The 19,301-nt window shown below is 49.5% G+C and overlaps 1 protein-coding gene across 1 annotated transcript; it reads left to right on the top strand.

The window, feature by feature from the left end:
• Positions 1-661: 661 nt before the first annotated feature.
• Positions 662-17,409, top strand: LOC118234475 (cyclin-dependent kinase 13-like). Its single transcript, XM_035431030.1, is given in 16 exon segments — positions 662-2,281; positions 3,804-4,209; positions 4,211-4,434; positions 6,430-6,597; positions 7,593-7,732; positions 8,252-8,422; positions 8,760-8,949; positions 10,896-10,952; positions 12,207-12,308; positions 12,422-12,499; positions 12,842-12,958; positions 13,500-13,631; positions 14,226-14,422; positions 14,726-14,987; positions 14,989-15,209; positions 15,854-17,409. Coding segments are annotated over 16 exon segments (4,314 nt in total). The 5' UTR covers positions 662-1,151; the 3' UTR covers positions 16,573-17,409.
• Positions 17,410-19,301: the final 1,892 nt, after the last annotated feature.

Here is a 19,301-nt window from a genome sequence, read left to right as displayed (position 1 = left end):
GACTGGCTGTCCGCTAAAAAAAAAAAAAAAAAAACCACAATAACTGATTTTTATTTTTATCCATTTTGGAGGAAAGTGCGTATAGACAGAACGGACCAACCGAAACTATATAAATTCCTTACTCTGATATATTTTCTTACCTTCACTGTAACCGGATGTTCTAGTAAGAGAAATGAGGCCATTAATGTATCCTGACTTCACAAGGAGGCTACGCGAGGTGTAATGTTAAATCTGGGGTTAATTCACCGTGTCACAAATATGTCTAAACCCCCCCTCTTAAAAAACGATAAGACATTTTTTGACAAGAATTTATCCTACCGCTGACTTCACTAGTCGGCAAGCGATCTTGACTAGCTAACACTGTATTGCAAATGACGTAGAGATTGACAGAGTTCATTTTGAAACCACAAGGACTCGAGATAGCTAACTTGGTAACGGCAGTATATGTTTTCGACACCCCCACATAATTTACTACGGGTTTATGAAATAATATAAAATAATATAGAGTGCAAACCCATTGGCTATAATCAATTTTCATTAACATATTTTGTAAGACTGAATCTAAACAAAGGTTGGTATTTTCAAATAACTCCACATTTTATTGAATCTGCTGGAGTCGAAAGCTACAATACATTTGGCTATCTTGCACTTCCGTATTACCGAAGTGGTATGGTGGCAGACATCAAGAAGTTTATGAACTGAGACATGGGATTTCGTGTAATCTTTCTTGGATAAGCTTTCATTTGTCAAATTTATTGAAGAATATTCTACTTCAAAAAATTAAAACAGCGTGAGCGACTGGATCGCAAGATGTAATTACTTTCAAAACCGTGGATTTCCAATTATCTTCTGCAATGCATGGGCAGGATTGTAGCTAGCCTGCTAGCTAGCCTGTTGGCTGGCTAATGACTTCAGTTAGCTGATTTTCATTTCGTCACGTAATTTATTTTCCTGTAGCTAGCTGGGTACCTGAGATGGCTGAATTCTTACCTTAATGAACATGAAATTCGCCGTGCTTGTAAAATAATTTGTTTTAAATGGTGTTGCGTCGCTTTGTATACCAGGGGATTTACAATAAACAAAGGATATAACGTTAGCTAGCTAGCCTGCTAGCTAACCAAAAACAAACAGTGGATCCAGCTCATCGATAAATGCCGAGCTCGGAGGCGGCGCAAGAGGGTCGGGGACGGAGCCCCTCTGAGCACAGAAATCCCCGAGACAGACGAAGTAGAGTACCTAGTAGTACACTATCTCAGGGCGAGAAACACCGGGAAAAGAGGCAATCGTCGTCCTCAAGCCGGAAGAAACACAGACATGCCAGGGACAGACACCAGCCGCAAATAGATGAACCGAACAGTGAACGGAGGAGTGTGTTTGAGAGGGACGGTGAACTCAGGACTTTGGTGGAGTACGACGACATCAGCTCCCAATCGGAGGGCTTCTCCGGGAGTCCCTCTCCTAAACCCGATCCCCATAGTCAGAGGTTTTTATTGCAGCGTTTGAACGAAGTGGAGTTCCTGGGTGGGACCTGTCCAACCGCGTCGCCGGCCAGGAGGTCCAGAAAAGAGCGACATACTTCGCATCCCAGGAAAGATGGACAGAGCCGTTCGAACGAAAGGAGTAGAGTCGAGAGGGAGGACAAAAGAAATGACCACCGGAGCCGAGAGCGAGATCCTTCCTTCAAGGCTCGAAGCGGCACTAGCAGCAACAAACACAGCAGGGAGGGCGGCAGGAACGACAGTAATGGCAAGAACAAAGCTCCGCCACCACTGATGGCGTTGGACAAAAAGGAATCGAAGCAGGCTAAAAGTAGAACAAGGCCGGAAAAGGAACCCCCATCTGCGTACAGAGACACCCCAAAGGCGTACCGGGATGACCGCGAGGAGCCCAAGGCCTACAAAAGAAGTCCAATGTTTAAAGAAGAAAGTCCATATGGGGCGTCTTACTCGCAGGGCTATGGTTACCAGTCGCCGGGCGCCGGTTACAATCAGTTCATATCCAGAAGAAGCCCTAGCTACGGGAACAAGAGGCGCTCCCCCAGTCCAAATTACTATGGTCGGGACGTAGAGTTTTACGGTTCCTACAACTCCAAGTCACCTGGCACATACTCCAGTAACAAGCGGCAAAGGTCTCCCACGAGTCCGTACAGTAGACGGAGATCTCCGAGTTACAACAGAAATAGCCCATACGAACAAGGTGAAATTGCATCTAGCCCTTACAGTAATCGACGACGTTCAAGAAGCCCCTACCGAAAGTCATTCAGCCCAAGCCCCGACCTCAGGTAACGTGCTGTCCTAGTTTGATGTCCTTTCATCCACGGTCAAGTAATACAGATTCTAACAGGTGCTGGTGAGCGAATGTGTAGTATATTTATTTTGACAGTTGAGGAATACATTTCTGAAAGTGAGTGATGGTTTGTGTTTGATATTTGTCTTTTGTCTGAGCCCACTGACTAAGGCATTTTCTGTTTCAACTACGTTTCTTAATCAACAAACTAACCAGAGGGAGATGTTACTTATTTTCCAATGATTGTTGCCGTTAAAATGGAAGGTGTAGTTGCGGGGGTTGGTTTTTGTCAAGGCGCTGTTAAAAACGTGTTACTTTTGTGTTTGGCAAATAATTTCACCTGCAGTACATACAACGTGGGCCTGCAGTCAGTCCACAAGCATTTAGGTAACTGTCGCGGTGAACAGTTATGTAACTAAAATAATGCCTGATCGTAATGAATTTTCTTTCAGTTTGGAAAGCAGATATAGGCTAAAGCATTATTTTAGCAGGATGACACCAGCGTTTATGCACCTTAATGGAAATTTGAAAGGGTTTGTCTCTGGCATTAATGTTACCCCGAGGCAGTGTTAATAATGTGCATTGTGTATTGAACTTAATGAGCTGATCTGGTGTGGGTATGCTCTCTTTTAATCGGGCTCCTTTTGACGGAAACAGGAAGTTCAGTTTTAAGGATTAGTTCCTGACTCTGCCTGCTGCTGATCAGTGGAAATATTCCGGCATTTAATTGCTCTGTTTTGTTTGCTTTGACTATTACACTCGTGTCCTGTTGCTGGTATGAACTCGCCTGACCCGTGCTACTGCGCAGATATGATTTAACTTTTTTTGTAAACCTACACTCTCAAAACGGATGTTAAAAACAACACATAAGGTGTCATTTAACACCTCCACGTCTAGTTAAGGACCGCTTATTTTGTGTTAGTTTCAGTATAATTGAATATATAACTGAATAATTTTACCTTTAACGCCTAAATGGTATTCTTGTAACGCAAAAGTAACAACTTGGACACAAAATCTGTTGAAAGTAACACAGAAAGTGTGTTGGATATTAACTCATCCTTTTTGAGTATGTCTGCAGAATGAGTGTCAGCTGAACCCATGAAGTTGTGTGAATAACTCAAAGCTTTTCACTTGCTTATTTCTTTTTCATAATAGCTAACAAAGTGTTGTGCGTTTAGATGAAATGCTGCTAGTTCACTTTCATGCCTCCTGTATCTAAATTGCAACTTTAGCTTTTTTATATGTGTAGATATTGTAAACATAGCGTATTTTGTCTGATGGTGTCTTCAGGATGAGGTGCGAAGGTCCACAGGCAATGCTTTAGCTGTGGCTCCATTTTAATATTGTTGGCTGTGTTTGTCTGCTCGTTTGAAAACGCATTAGAGTGCGTTACGGTCTGATCAGTGTGACAGTATCCATGTTGCGTTGGCTGAACAGACGGTGTGTGTGGTCTGGTCGGCGTGTGGTTTCGGCGTGTCGGTGGCCTGCTGGCGAACGGCCTCTCGTGTCTCCCGCAGGCGAGCCGGGCGGTCCCGGAGCCGGAGCCCGTACCCGTCGGCCCGGCGCTCGCGGTCCCGCAGCCGGCACCGCCGCTCGCGGTCCGGCAGCCGCCCGTCCAGCCTGTCGCCCAGCACCCTCACCTTCAAGAGCAGCCTGGCCGCCGAGCTCAGCAAGCAGAAGAAGGCCAAGGCCGCCGCCCGCGCCAGGGGCTCCGGCGACACCCCCGCGCCCGCCAAGGGCCCCGCCCACGTATCCGCCGGCCCCGCCCCCCAGCCCAGCCCCGGCCCCGCCTCCGTCTCCGCCTCCGTCTCCGCCCCGGGCCACGGTCCTGGACCTGGCACTGGCACCAAGAAGACCCGGCCCCCCTCGCCACCCCCCGAGAAGGGCCCCCGGACCCCGCCGTCGCAGTCCCCGGAGGACGCCCCCCCCGAAACGCCAGGCGGCGCCCCCCCAGCCCAGTAAGGAAAGCAGGGCGAAAGAAGACCCCCCTGCTCCCACCCCCACCACCACCCCCCGGGAAAAGAAGAAGCCCCCCGCCGCAGGGCATGGCGGTAAAGACAAGGAGCGGGTGAACGTCCCCCCCGCGTCCACGCTGGCCGCCCTGCCCCTGCCCCCCACCCTCCTGGAGCGCCTGGACACGGTGGAAAGGTGAGCTGCCCCGGAGAGACGGGGGACAGAGCTCACTATTGCACTCTGTTTTAATTTAACTACATACCCCCAAGCAAGGACTTTAATATGTGATTCTGTATTAAGGGCCTCATTTACTGAGAGGCATGTGAAACCTTTTAGCGCACGCAAAACCAATAACATGACCAGTGATTGGTCATGGTATTGGTTTTTGCTCCAATCGTTAGTTGTGTTATTAGTTTTTGCGTGTGCTAAAAGGTTTTGCATGCGGTAATTGGTCTTTGTAAATCAGGCCGTAACTGTACAGTAAGAAAATGGATAAGGTCATAAAAAACATAAAATAAAAAACAGAAAACATCTTACAGTATGAAAAGAATGAACGTTTTAGCTGCTTGAAAAACTGTTATAATTTGTGTCATGACAGCCGCGTCTTTTTAAAACTGGCTAAAGTGTCAGAATTGAGAGGTGCCAGGTGAAGAGAAAGGACTGTGGAGCACTGCTGGACAGTTGCTCAATGGCTGCAGCGAATGACTCATGCGGTGTGTATGTGAGGTTGTTCTCAGGCCCTGCCTGTTCACATGGCAGCTTCGTGCTGAAGCACTTCTGTGTCAGGTTGTTTGTGAAGGTGACGAACAGAGCACAGTGTCCAGCAGGGGGGACGGTGATTCTTGGTGGGGTAAGGGGGGAGGGGGAGGGGGAGGGAGGGGACGGGTGAGGAAATGGTCAAATTAGAGCTGTTTCTGTGAAGGAACAGCATGTTATAGTAGGCCAGGTTACACATTGAGTAACACATCTGCTTTAGTCTTTTTAGCCTTTTATTTGCGTACTTAAAACATAAAATCCTACCCTGAATATAAACAATATTTTTTCACAAAAGCCCTATGAGGTTAAAAAAATAAATAAAACGAAGATAAAATATAGAGATAAAATATAGATGTAATATAGTGTCACCACCCTGAAGGTTTTGAAAGCTGTTGGTTTGAAATTCCTGTTTTTCAGCTGCTAAAATTTGCCTGTCGTGTACCCTTGAAAGCTCTTAAAATAACGGAAACGTCGCACTTGTTTACATACTACTGATATATTTCTGGCTTGCATTCAGGGGGAATGGAAGGTATTTTGTATATAGACAGGTGCACTTGCTTGGGCATGGTGTTGCAACAGCACTGCAGTGTGTTCGTTGGGTAATGGGCTAGTTCTCACAGAAGTGTATTAATAGAGCCAGCTACTGTCATCATTCGTATGTGAAAACCTCGATGGTAAATTCTGAGTAGGAGATACACGCCTGTCATATGCAGAATCTTAGTAGACGCTCAGCTCTTTTCTTCCGTCCAGGTCAGCATTACAGCCGAAGGGGGCGTGCATCGCCAGTGGGTTAGTTGCCCTTGGTTACATGATGTCCCTTCATGAATATTCACAAAGTACACATGAAATCGGAACATTTCAGCTTAAGATTAGAAAATGTTAAGAAAACAGATCCGATGATTTTGGATGAAGTGCTGAGCCCCGACACCTCTGTGTGCTACTCTCATATTCTCCGGAAGCAGCCGGTGTAGCCCGTGTAGGTCACAGGTTCGATTCCCAGGTGGGACACTGGCATTGTACCCTTGAGCAAGGTACTTAACCCGCATTGCTTCAGTATATATCCAGTTGTATAAATGGATGCAGTGTAAATGCTGTGTATAGCGTTGTGTAGGTCGCTCTGGATAAGAGCGTCTGCTAAATTACATTACAATACAGGCATTTAGCAGACGCTCTTATCCAGAGCGACTTACACAACTTTTTACATAGCATTTTACATTGTATCCATTTAGACAGCTGGATATATACTGAAGCAATTTCGGTTAAGTACCTTGCTCAAGGGTACAACGGCAGTGTCCTACCCGGGAATCGAACCTGCAACCTTTCGGTTACAAGCGCAGTTCCTTACCCACTGTGCTACACTCCGTTCCATAAACGCCTGTGATGCAGTGTAGCTCATTTTTCTCTTCTCCCCCTTCGTCTCTGGCTGGGCTGCAGTTTGAAGGATTGCCTGCCCCCACGCTCGGGCAAGAAGAAGTCGGAGCACAAGCCCCCCCGGCCCCTCCTCAGCGACCTCCCCCTGCCCCCGGAGCTGCTCGGAGGCGACCCCGGCTCCCCCCAGAGCCCCCCCGAAGACAAGAAGTCCTCGACCCGCCGCAGGCCCAAGTAATGGCCGTCCCCCGTACCGCCTTCCTTCTCGTCGTGTCTTTACGCCAGCGCTTCCGTTTTTCATTTCACCGGTGTTTTCCTCTGAACCCTAACCTGGCACCCCCCGATTCTCCTCATTAGCAGCTGGATGAGATCTCTAGCTGTTGAATGAGGTGCGCTTTGTTATGGTTGGAGTTAAAACCTTAGATTTCCCAGAACAGGGCTGGGCAGCCCTGCTTCATACTCCTACATCGTAGCTGTGACACGGTGACAAAGTGTGGTTCAGGAAGTGAATCTGACTTGGAACTAGTGTTGCAGGTTTAAATTCCAGATAGGTCACTGGTCCCATACACCACGCAAGGCCCTTCATCTGCATTTTTTATTAGGCTATACGCTACAGCAAGAAACATGATAATGAGATGACACCAGTTACTCTGGGAAAGGCTCCTTTCTATGTACCTTTTCAAAAAAACTGATAATTCTTAAGGAAAACAAATTTTCTTAATCTCCTCTCATGCCGTTCCATCCACTGGTTGAAATATTCAATCTTTGTCCCTATGAGGTGGAAGTCATTTTCTGATCAGTTTTGTTTCTGTATTAGACTGTTTGAGGCCAGTGTAGTACTTCTGTCCTGCTGTGGTGGCAAAAAGAGGTTCCCCTCTTTCCATGGCTTTGTTGTTTCAATGCACTTTTTAGTGCAAAATCTGTATATTCATTGTGTGAATTCCCCCACCTCCATAGAGGAATCTCAAACTGTGAAGGTGTGCATTTTTCATTTTTTTAGGGCATTCAGCATTTTTGTCTTGCCTGGCCTCACAGGAAGTTTGTGATTTTGTAACCAAACTAAAGCAGTGCCCGTCCTGCTAAGATTCACTTCGTCACTTTATCACCAGCCTGAAGACCAAACACTTCCAGGCTTCCGCAGACTGAACCCAACCGACTCCTTGCGACTTCCTGTTTTCCCACCGCCAGTTTAGTGACACTAAAAAGCGTTTTTTTCTTCCCTGCTGCAGAATCTGTGGCCCCCGGTTTGGTGAAATCAAGGAGACGGAAATCGACTGGGGGAAGCGCTGCGTGGACAAGTTTGAGATCATCGGCATCACCGGGGAGGGTACCTACGGACAGGTGTACAAGGCTAAAGACAAGGACACCGGTGAGAACCTGGATGCTTTGTCCTCTTCATGCATTGAAACAGGCGTGCGAGAAAATAACTTCATATGAGCATCTTATCGAACAGGGACCCTTTTAGCATATTTTGACCTGAGACGAATCTAGAGACTGGGGGGGGGGGGGGGGGGGGCTAGGCAGAAAATCCCATGGGTCCCTTCTGCCCAACCTGCATTGTCGTCATGCTACCTTAAATTCCTAAAACCCGGCCCTCGGGGTGGGGGCATCCCCAGTGCTCGGGGCCCCAGGCAGTCGCCCGCCTTGGCTGTTCGTAAGATTTGCCTCTGAGTTTTACCCTCTGCGCTCTGAAGCCTTAGCCCTGAATGCTACATATTCAGTATGATAATACAGAAGTGCATAGCAGCAGTGAAATGTCTGAATGCACAGTGCTAATTGGGCCCAGAAATAAAAAGCCTGCAGCTCTTAGGTTTTGAGTGCTGTCCAGGACGCCGGATGCTAAAAACGTGTCCCTTGTGAACCCCCCCCCCCACCCCTTCCCCCGCAGCCGAAATGGTGGCACTGAAGAAGGTGCGGCTGGACAACGAGAAGGAGGGCTTCCCCATCACCGCCATCCGCGAAATCAAGATCCTGCGGCAGCTCAACCACAAGAGCATCATCAACATGAAGGAGATCGTCACCGACAAGGAGGACGCCCTCGACTTCAAGAACGACAAGGGTACCGTCGCCGAGCGATCACTCCATCAGTCCGCTCCGTCTCTGTCGTAGCCACTAAGTGGCAAGCTGATAAAATGGGTCGATCATTAAGAAAAAACATGCACCCTGTGTATATACATGTATGTATTATACGACTGCTTTTCCATCAACAGTACTGAGGAACACTTTAATTGAATTCAGCTGATTTACAGTTCCGTGAAATGCACTCTGTAGTTTCCATCATAGACACGGACTACTCAGTCGTAGACGTGCACTGCATAACTCTGGTGCACTTTGGGCACAACCTGCTCTTTACTTGTTTGAGTTTCGGTTGAACGCGAACGCCCGTCTCTCCGCAGGAGCTTTCTACCTGGTCTTCGAGTACATGGACCACGACCTGATGGGCTTGCTAGAGTCGGGCCTGGTCCACTTCAACGAGAGCCACATCAAGTCCTTCATGCGGCAGCTGCTGGAGGGCCTGGACTACTGCCACAAGAAGAACTTCCTGCACCGCGACATCAAGTGCTCCAACATCCTGCTCAATAACAAGTGAGGCTTGGGGGGGAGGTGGGGGGGGGAGTGTGGGAATGTCAGGACAGCTGACCCGTTGTGTGAGGTCACAAGTATGTGATTAGAATGTTCTTAACTGAACATTCTAATGCTGATGTCACACTCACTACTGGTAATACTGAAAGCAACGGAGTTCTAGAACACTGACTTAGAAGTTTGAAAAAAAAAAAAAACATTCCAAAAAAAAAAAAAGAAGTGGTTCAGAGGATCATGGGAAGCACAGGCAGTGTCCTTGCTGTGCGGAGTTCTGTTGTAGTTGTGGAATGCAAAAATGCATGTGGATTTTTAATAGCTTTGAGTAGTGCGTTTGCTTCTGCTGTAATGGGAAACGGTGGTTTTTTTTCGTAGCTGAGTTCAGAGTTCAGGCTACAGCCAGCACCTGTGCCTGTCTCCTGAGGAGTCGTGTGCAAACGACCGGGTCACATTGACCGCTCTGGCACCACCCCCGGACACTGACCCGCACCGCTCAGTGGAAAGCGCTTCACCGACTTAGGATGGAAAGAAATTTTTCCGTTTCTTGGACGTGGTAAAGGAACCGACCCCCGGGATGGGAGTCGTTGACACAGCGAGCGCTGGAGAGTGTGCGCTCTGGCGTGTTCGGCAGACCCGCGTTACCGTCCAATCATCCGGCCCGTATTTTTTACGCCCTTATTTCAAACGCGTGTTCTGGAAGCCGAAGCAGGAAACCATCCGGCAAAAAAAAAAAAACACAAAAAGCCGAGCTGGAGCCAGAAGGAGAGCTCTGACTGTCAAAGATGCGTCTCAAGGAGGGGGAGGGGGAGGGACAGGCCGAGCCGGCCGTCCAGGTGGAAACTGGCGTGGGACGGACCGCGGCGCGCAGCGCGGGCGTAAATCAGGCGTCAGCCGGAGTCCGCTGAGCGAACCAGGCGCTCGGGGGGGAAAGAGCGGGCGGAGTCGCGCTGGGGTGGGATGATTTACGGCTTCCCCATCACCCCCCCCCCTCCATCCCGTCGCTGAACGAGCGCTCGGAGACGGATTAAAATCCTCTGGCTTCGCTGGGTGACCCCTCCACTCCGGTCTGACTGCAGCCGCAGGCCTGGCCCGCTCTCCGCTCTGCACGCGCAGCTGTCTGGCCCCAGACCCAGATCACCTCCGTCTGTACATCCTCCTCTCACCGTTCAACCTGGAGTTTAGAACGTCTTCATCCTCTTCGCTGACAGAGAACCGCGTGCACTTCCCCATCTGTCTCGTTTTTACAATTTCTTTTGACGTTCTGCAGATTTGTGATTTTTTTTTTTTTTTTTTTTTGCAACGGCGTTCTTTTTTTAATAAACCAAAAAACAGATGCTGGGATTCTCACGGTCCTGTATTGCTGTCGTGGTAAGCTCTGTACTGTGTACAACTCGTACGTCGCTGACCAGAATAAAGTAAAGCGGATAGCCGTAAATAGCCCTGTGCAGAAGATGCCCGCGTATGGGTCACAGTGCGACCCGTGCTGTGCCAGGGAGGGCCGGGCCTCAGTGTGACTGGTGTGAAATTTACCGCTTTTATTAAGGTGGTATTACAGAACTACCTGGGTCAGGACATCAGAACCACTGCCTGTATTCTGACACCGACTGGTGGATCCACCTTATCAGACAGCATCCTGGATCCCCTCCCACCCTCGGCCCCAACCCCCGTAACACTCCTATCATGTGTTTTTATTCAAATGATGAAGGTCATCACTGGCCCCAGGATGTTATCATCAAACTGTGGTTCTCATATAACCCAGTTGAATGTGCTTATGCTCTCTTGCATTGCAAGGCTGTGTGGATAAAGACAGACATGCAAAATGAATGAAATGTAATGGTTGTATGGATAAAGACAGACATGCAAAATGAATGAAATGTGATGGCAGAACACACCCGTGACTGTTTTGCTCTGTCCTCTTTGACCTAGATCGTTTTTTCCTTTCTCTCCACCAGGGGGCAGATTAAGCTCGCAGATTTCGGCTTGGCGAGACTCTACAGTTCAGAGGAGAGGTAAGCTGTGTGTACTCCATTGCGTGTGTCCGTGTCTATGCATTTTTTTCCCCTGTGTTAACATTCATGCTAAGTGAAGGGCTGAAATTAGCAGGGCTGAAATGGATAGTGTAATTCCACACTTGGGAGATGCTGGAGGTTCAGATATTTTTTTTATGAGGCTGGTTGTTTTGATGTGTGCGCCAGATTCTCAAGGGGAACAAACTCTTATCCAGCACAACTTCCAGCTGTAATTCTGCATCCGTTTAGCACTTTTACTTTAATTCAAGCATTAATATTTAATGTGTGGTTTATAGACTGGAAACAAGAACTCATTTTTGTAAATGACTTTGGGGAGATGGAACCTTTAAAAAAACAAATCCTACATGTAGGTATTAATATTAACTACCATCACAGTGGTGATATTAGATTCATTTTGAAATCTGTTTCTGGCACTTTTCACAAAGAAAATGATTCAAAAACCTTCTGGACATTACTTTGAATTTTCTGGCCATTTGCTTAAATACAGAAGTGAAGTATAATGGTTGGCACACCAGGCTTGTAACTCAGTGGTTGTGTGATCCAAAGGTGATTGGTTTTATTCCCAGCTGAAGTGCTTCCATCGCGCTTTTGAATAAGGTACTAAACCCCATTGCTTCAGTAAATATCTGGCTGTGCGGATCGTATGAAAATGTGTAATCTGCATGGGTCGTTCTGTACCGGAGCGTCTGCCAAGCGACGTAATGTAAAATAACGAGTAGAGACGTTTCTTTAATGAGAAGATATGTTGTGAGCAGTTCAAGCCCGGGGCACGTCTGCTGAATTTGGACGGCTCGGTGCCGGATCGTAAATGGACCGGTGTGTCTGGCAGAGGTCCAGCATCCCGTCCCGTAGCCAGAAAGCCTTTCTGTCCCAGAAGCTGGGCTCGGGTTCACCGTGACCTCATGAATCGCCTCCCGGCCCTGTCTCAGCGCACGCAGCACGGCTGGCCTGACCCAGAAAATGACACGTTACTCACACTGTACAAGGTCACTGTGGGTCTGTCTGTCCACTCGCCTGTCCGTCTGTCTGTCAGCAGTGACGTACAGGCTGGGTGAGCAGCAGCGGAAGCTTCCTGAGTCGAGCTGATTTAGTTTCTCCTGCGGGAGGCGCTTGTGTTCCTCCTCCTCTCCTCTCCTCTCCCCCGCCTAACCGCTGTGCGCTCCTCTCTCGCTCGTCCACCCCCGAGGCCGTCGCCGCCTCACCTGACTCTCTGATTGGTTCCTTTCCCTGCAGTCGGCCGTACACCAACAAGGTGATCACGCTGTGGTACCGGCCCCCGGAGCTGCTCCTGGGGGAGGAGAGGTACAGCCCCGCCATCGACGTGTGGAGCTGCGGGTGAGCACCTCCGCGTGGCGCTAACGCGAACGGCCGCAGCCGTGCGGGTCCTACCCCCCCCACCTCTACAGGTTTACACCAGTCACTCACGTCGCTTCTCCCCGCCCACACAGGTGCATCCTGGGAGAGCTGTTCACCAAGAAGCCCATCTTTCAGGCCAATCAGGAGCTAGCCCAGCTGGAGCTCATCAGGTGAGGGCTTTGAGCTGTTGAAACATGTGGATGGTGGAAGGTACACTGCCTGCCTGTTCATCACACTCTACATTTGCTGTTTTCACCACATTTTTTTAATGGCCATTTGCATTGTGATCAACACCAAACTCAGCAACTTCCCTTCAGTGTTTTTAAACCAGACCTGTTATAATGTAGCGCTGATCTGTATGTGTGGTGTGCTGTTTTACGCGCTGCACTTGCGCTGCGTCATGTTTAACCGACCTTCTGCCCTCCTCCGCCTCCCTGTACCCCCTCTCTGCCCCCCTGTACCCCCCCTCTGCCCCCCTCTACCCCCCTCTACCCCCCCTCGCCCCCCTGCAGCCGTATCTGTGGCAGCCCCTGCCCCGCGGTGTGGCCGGACGTGATCAAGCTGCCCTTCTTCAACACCATGAAACCAAAGAAGCAGTACCGCCGCCGCCTGAGGGAGGAGTTTGCATTGTACGCGCTCGCACGGACCGCCTCACTTCCTGTTTCAGCGTCCTCACGACTGTTTACTCGCTCTGGAGTGGCCACTTTGGGCATTTTTTTATGGGCCGTTATAATCCAGGACAGTTAAACGCATAAGAGTACACTACAGAACAATTCACTAGTAGTGTTATAGCAGTTAAACAATGGTGAAAGAAGGTAAAGGATACAAAAAATATATGTAAGAGAAGAAGGAATAGAAGTATGGTAGCCGGTAACTATTTTAATAAATACTGGAAAATGGCCACAAATGATAAAAGAACTATAAAATTGCAATGAATACAATGACCAACAATTATGTAAAAGCCATAGTAAAAAAGGAATGTCTTAAGATGACATTTAAAACTACTGGTATTATTTATTTATTATTATTTTTATGATATGATAGTCCTGTTCCTGTTTGCAGAGACTGTGAAGGAACGTGTCATTTCTATTAGTATTACACGTTTATTGAAGGTGCTGTGATTGTTTTAGCACGTTGTTTTGATCATGTCTCCCCCATACCCCTCACCAGTGTCCCCCCCACCGCCCTGGACCTGTTTGACCACATGCTGGCCCTGGACCCCAGCAAGCGCTGCATGGCAGAGCAGGCCCTGAACAGCGACTTCCTCAGGGATGTGGACCCCGCCAAGATGCCCACTCCGGAGTAGGTTTACCACCCCCCCCCCCACTCCCCCGCCTGCCACAGGGCATCGCCACGCTGCTCACACCTGTAGGTGTCATCAGTTCAGTCTCCAGCGTTTCCCTACCCCTCTGAACACCCCCATGTAGGAAGGTGTATTCAGCTAGTGAACTGACTTGAGTACCTAGCTGGCTGGCTGGCTAGCTCTGGGCTATCTGGGTCAGTCCCAGGCACTCTAGCTAGCTTACTGGGCTAGCTAGCAAGCTTACTGTGCTGTCTTATCCCAAAAGCCAATCCAAAAAGCAACACAATAGACAAAGTGTATCAGGGAAATCAGGGTGCAGTCTGAAGTCCATAGCAGAAAAGGTGTCCCGTTGTGGAAAGCTGGTTTCACCACCAACATTATATTTCTGGCATTTAGCAGACGCTCTTATCCTGATAAACTTAGACAGCATTCTTATTTTAACATAGTACCCATTTTATATATACATACTGTGTGAAGCAATTCAGGTTAAGTGCATTGGAATCAAACCTGCAACCCTTTGGTTACGAGCCCCCTGGTGGCGGGCTCTGAGCGTGACGGCCTGTCTCTCCCCCCCCCCCTCCACCCCCCCCCAGCCTCCCCCTGTGGCAGGACTGCCACGAGCTGTGGAGCAAGAAGAGGCGGCGGCAGAAGCAGCTGCCCGAGGAGATGACCGCCCCCAAGGCGCCCCGCAAGGACCTGGGGCTGGACGACAGCCGCAGCAACACCCCCCAGGGCTGCCCCGCCCCCGGCCCGCCCAAACCGCCGGGCGGCTCCGCCTCGGGACCGCTGGGTCAGTGCGCCGCCCAGTCGGCTCCACGCGTCCTCCAAGCCCCAATCATAGAGCACTTAGTCTCCCATTCACTCTTAGATGACAGGATTTAAGACTGATGCTTTGAGTTTATTTTTGCATTGAGCTTAAAGGCATACTATGCAGGATTTTTACCTCGCAAATATGATAAAATATCCATTATCCAAATATCCATAGCATTTCTTTGACAAATGCCATTTTACTTTCACAAAGGGACAGGTAGAGGTTTTTACTTACCTGGTTGAAGTGCTGCTGTGTTAACTTCTCCCGTTCGTTTGCCTTCAGACTCGAAGGCCCCCGGCTCTCAGCTGACCCCAGACCAGCTGGCAGTGATGGTGAACCTGCTGCAGTCCAAGACGTCGGTGAGCATGGCGCAGTTCGCCCAGGCCATGAACATCAAGGTGAACCCCGAGACCCTGCAGCAGCTCACCCAGGTCACGCTGCCCGCGGGGGTCCTGCCCGACGCCGAGCGGCCCCCCGAGCCGGCCGCCCCGCCCCCGGAGCCCCCGGCTCCCCGCACCCCGCCCCCGCCCCCCCCAGGCCCGGCTGGAGGGGGAGGCGGCCTCTGTGGCCGTGCAGAGCGCCATGACCGTGCTCATCGCCCAGCTGCTCAAGGTGCAGCAGTCGCAGATGAAGACCCCCGTCGGGCCGCCCGAGCTGGCAGAGGCCCCCGCCGCCGCCCCTCCTAGCGGGACAGGGGGGCAGGAGCCACCTGCAGAGGCGCAGCAGCAACCCCCCGAGCCCAGTACACCTCCACCTGCCTCCCCAGGTAAGGCCGGGAATACAGCTCTCCAGTTATTAACCCTTTCAGGCGTGAGGTCACAATTATGAGATTAGAATGTTTATAACTGAACATTCAACATTCTAATCCTGATGTCACAATCACTGCTGGTAATGTAATGAGTTCTAGAACACTGACTTAGAAACCTGCTTTTCAGAGGATTAAGGATACGGTCTGTTGAACTGTCTGTCTGATTGATCGTGACCACCTGCATGCCAAATGAACTTCAGTCCAACAGGCTGAACAATGTGTAGAATTACGGCAGGTTGTGATCCAACTGCATTGCATCTCCGTTGAGTATGCCTTTCTCTAACTGATAATGTTTTGTTGGTAACAAAAAAGGAAGACTTTAAATTACTACGATTTACTGACCAAGCGTGTTGTATCTGAAGGTAAGCAGCACTAAAGAGCGTGATCCATGTAGTTTATCACTTGTGTAAAGGGTGAGTGGTAATTTATTGGTGTATAGGTCTGTTGTTTTTCTCATCTATGATGGTAAGGGATGAATGGTGATTTGCTGGTGTATAGCTGTTGTTTTTCTCATCTATGACGGTACAGTGGTGACTGGTGATGTAACCTGTACAGGTGTGTAGTTCTCTAACCCGCTGGGCTGGTGTCTGTCCCCTCTGCAGTGTCTGAGGGTAGCGGGGGGTCCGTCCCGCTCCAGCTGTCCATCCTGCCCCCCGACCAGAGGCCCCCGGAACCCCCTGAGCCCCCTCCTTCCAGCGAGGACCTGGACTACCGGCTGGCGCCCGAGGCCAGCGGCGGGCCCAAAGCCCTGCAGCTGCACAACAGCGAGGGAGGCGGGGCCCCGGAACCCGACTACCTGCCTCCCCCGCCCCCTCCTCAGCCCGAGGCTCCGCCCCCTCCCAGCTTCGCCCCGCTGCCACCGCCCCCCTTCCCGCCCTCGGGCTACGCGGGCGAGGGCTTCGCGGCCGGCTACCTGGCGGGGCTGCCGCCCCACGCCCTGAGGGACGTCTTCAGCGCCGCGCCCGCCCCTCCCTCCTCCTCGTCCTCCTCCTCTTCCTCCTCCTCGTCCGCCGCCCAGCCGCGCCCGCCCGGCTACCAGGAGGCCTTCCCCCACGGCGGGCTGGGGCTCTTCAGCGGAGACAAGGACCACCGCTTCGAGTACAATCACAGCCCCCTGCCCGAGGGCCTGCCGCACCCAGCCGGTCTCCACGGATACGGCGTGGGCCGGCCGGACGCTCCGCCCCCGGCCCCGCCGCCTCAGCTCCACCCCCCCGGCCAGGCCTGGGGCTCCCCCTCCCAGCCCGGGGCCCCGCCCTTCCCCCCCGGCTTCATGCCCCACATGAACGCAGCGGCACTCAGGGGGCGGGGCCTCCCCTTCTGAAAGGGGGTCGGGGGTGGGAGCGGCTCGTGGCAGGATTTGGCGGGGCTCGCCCGGTACTGGACGCGGACGCCCCCCCCTCAGAACCCCGGTCACGGAGGGAGGAGGAACGGGGGGGGGTCGGGGGGAGACACACACACTGACATTACGTTTGTAGTAATTAAGAATTAATTTCAGTGAAAGTAATTTTCCCTGTATCCGGGAAAGATAATGCAGCAGACGGAGGGGACTTCGGCGAGGGCTCCCTCGCTCTTACCATTTCGTATTGTTTTTAATCTATTCTACTGCTGTCTTTTAAATTAAACTTTTACCTTTTTTGAGTGCACATTTACTAGAGGAGCAGGTAATCGTTTTTACCCGTATTTTAGTAGTTTTATCATTTGTAATTGCTTTAGGGCACACTAGCGCTAAAGGTTCTCCGCTGCTGAATTAGCAGCTGGAGGCTGTTTAGGTATGAGATTTTAAACGAGCTGCCTGTGCAGAGAGTTTAATATAGATTTGGACCAACTACATTTAACGCGAATCCAGACGAGGTCTAACGCAGGCACTGGAAGTTCGGTCTTCTGTGGAGAAATGATTTTTTTCTTCTTTTGAAACGCTGACTGTTTTAAAGACGATAGTCTGCCGTGTCCTTTTTTTTTTTTTTTTTTTTGGAAAGTTCACGATATCGCTGTAGGCTTTCCTCGGTCGGCTGTTGTAAAATCAAAGCCATAAAAAAATAAAATAATATACAAATCAACAAATTAAAAGCCCCAGTTTTAAAATAAAGGCAACAGTGTCTTTTTGTACAATGATTTTTTGTTTCCCCTGCAAATGTTTATTAAAGAAATGCAAACTGAAGACTTGAGTTTGTTCACATTTTGTTGCTGTTCTGATCTACTGTCAGTGGGAGTATGTGCTCTTTAGCTATGTAGGAAGGACTCATAACTAACTGGGTGTAAGACCTGCACCACATTTTAATCCCTTTGAGTAAAGCAGAAGAAATTCTCCATAGAAAGCTACAGCCCTCCAGGAAGGGATAGACTGGTGGACTGGCGTGCCTACTGGACACACTGTTGGCATTTAATCACCTGGACAGCAGTCCTCCTCACTGTTACAGGACTGCCCAAAATGTCTGCTGAGAACAGCCCAATTAAAAATGGGGCCGAAGTCATCTTGGCTTTCTTTGGTTACAGATTGGCTGCAATGTGAAAAATTTGAATTTTTTTGGTTATGATATTCTGATTTCTAAGAGCAATCTGACCGAATAGAGATGGAACTGTAAAATGTGCGTGTGTGTGAAAACTGTGGCATTGTTCCTCATTGAAATCTTAAATATGAGCATTTCTTCCGTTACACATTCTCCTTTATGGATATGGGATACCAAAGAGAGGTTCATTTTCCCTGGATTATAGTGATACAAATGTAAAAAATAAATAAAAATACCCATGGAAACAGTAACATTCAATTCCCTTTCTGTATGGGGAACCATCCAAAACCATGTATGGGGGGTGCTGGTGCCTATCACAGCATGTACTGCGTGGGAGGCAGGAATACACCCTGTACAGGTCACACACACCATTCTAACACACTCATGCCTACAGGCAATTTAAGACTCACCAATTAACCTAGTCTGTATGTCTCTGGACTGTGGGAGGAAACCACAGTACATGGGGAGAACTAACTCCACACAGAAAGGCCCCAGTCATGATTCGAATCCAGGACTGTGCTGTGATGCCTTTGACGCCCTCCAAGGGGACCGAAATACTCAAATTACCCAAGAAGCTCTGGTTCAAACATTGTAGCAGCACTGGCCAGAGGCTATTTGCCTAACCCTAACTGATCAATAACCTTGTGCTGACATCAGTGTCACCTTGACATGGTAAGTACGGGTATGGAAGTGCAACTAATTTGTGTCGTTAATATGCATACCAGCAGGTGGCACTGCAGGCTATGATAAGAGCCAGTCCAAAATTAGGATGACAATATTTTTACTTGAACCTTATGTAATCATGAAAGTGCAACAGTGCAGTGTATTATCTACAGTGCTTACTTGCAACATAACTCTCTGGCTGCCTGATTTGGCAAAGAAGGCCACTGTGTGTGTGTGCAACGGTCAAAATGAAGGAAGCACATGAACAAATGAGGGATACAAAGTATATTGAAAGCAGGTGCCTCCACACAGGTGTGGTTCCTGAATCAATTAACCAATTAGCATCCATTCCCAGCATGCTCGGCGTGGGTATGAAAATGCTGGGCAGGCCCAGTAGCCCATTCACCTTGCTAACATGGCTTGAAGAGATGTCAGTGACTTTGAAAGAGGTGTGGTAGCTGGGTTTGTGTTTGACAGGAGCTCAGGGTGGCTCAATGTGCTGATGTTTCATCAGGAACAGTGGTCAAGTTAATACCGGCTTCAACCACTAGGGGGCAACTGGAAAAAAGTGCGTTTGACCAAATGCGAGGCGGACAAGCAGCTGAATCTGACAACTGCAAATATCAATCTAGATCGTGAGCAGGCAGTGTCATCCATTGGGATACTGAAATTGGCATTTTATTTTGGCAGTTACCTGTATTTCTCCAACCAATCACATGGATGGTGATAATTCATCCATCTAATGCCTTTATTCAAACATTTAGTATTTAAATCTTTTTTTTTTTCTGAAAACACTTAAGACAAATATTTGGGGGTAAATGTGAACACTGAGAGAAGTGAGAATGTTTAACTAAATGTTTCTAACCAAAACAAAATCATT

Source organism: Anguilla anguilla, chromosome 8, assembly GCF_013347855.1.
Source record: "Anguilla anguilla isolate fAngAng1 chromosome 8, fAngAng1.pri, whole genome shotgun sequence".
In the NCBI taxonomy this organism is placed as follows: domain Eukaryota; kingdom Metazoa; phylum Chordata; class Actinopteri; order Anguilliformes; family Anguillidae; genus Anguilla; species Anguilla anguilla.
Note: the sequence above shows the minus strand (reverse complement) of the source record. Positions and strands in the feature narration are given on the sequence as shown.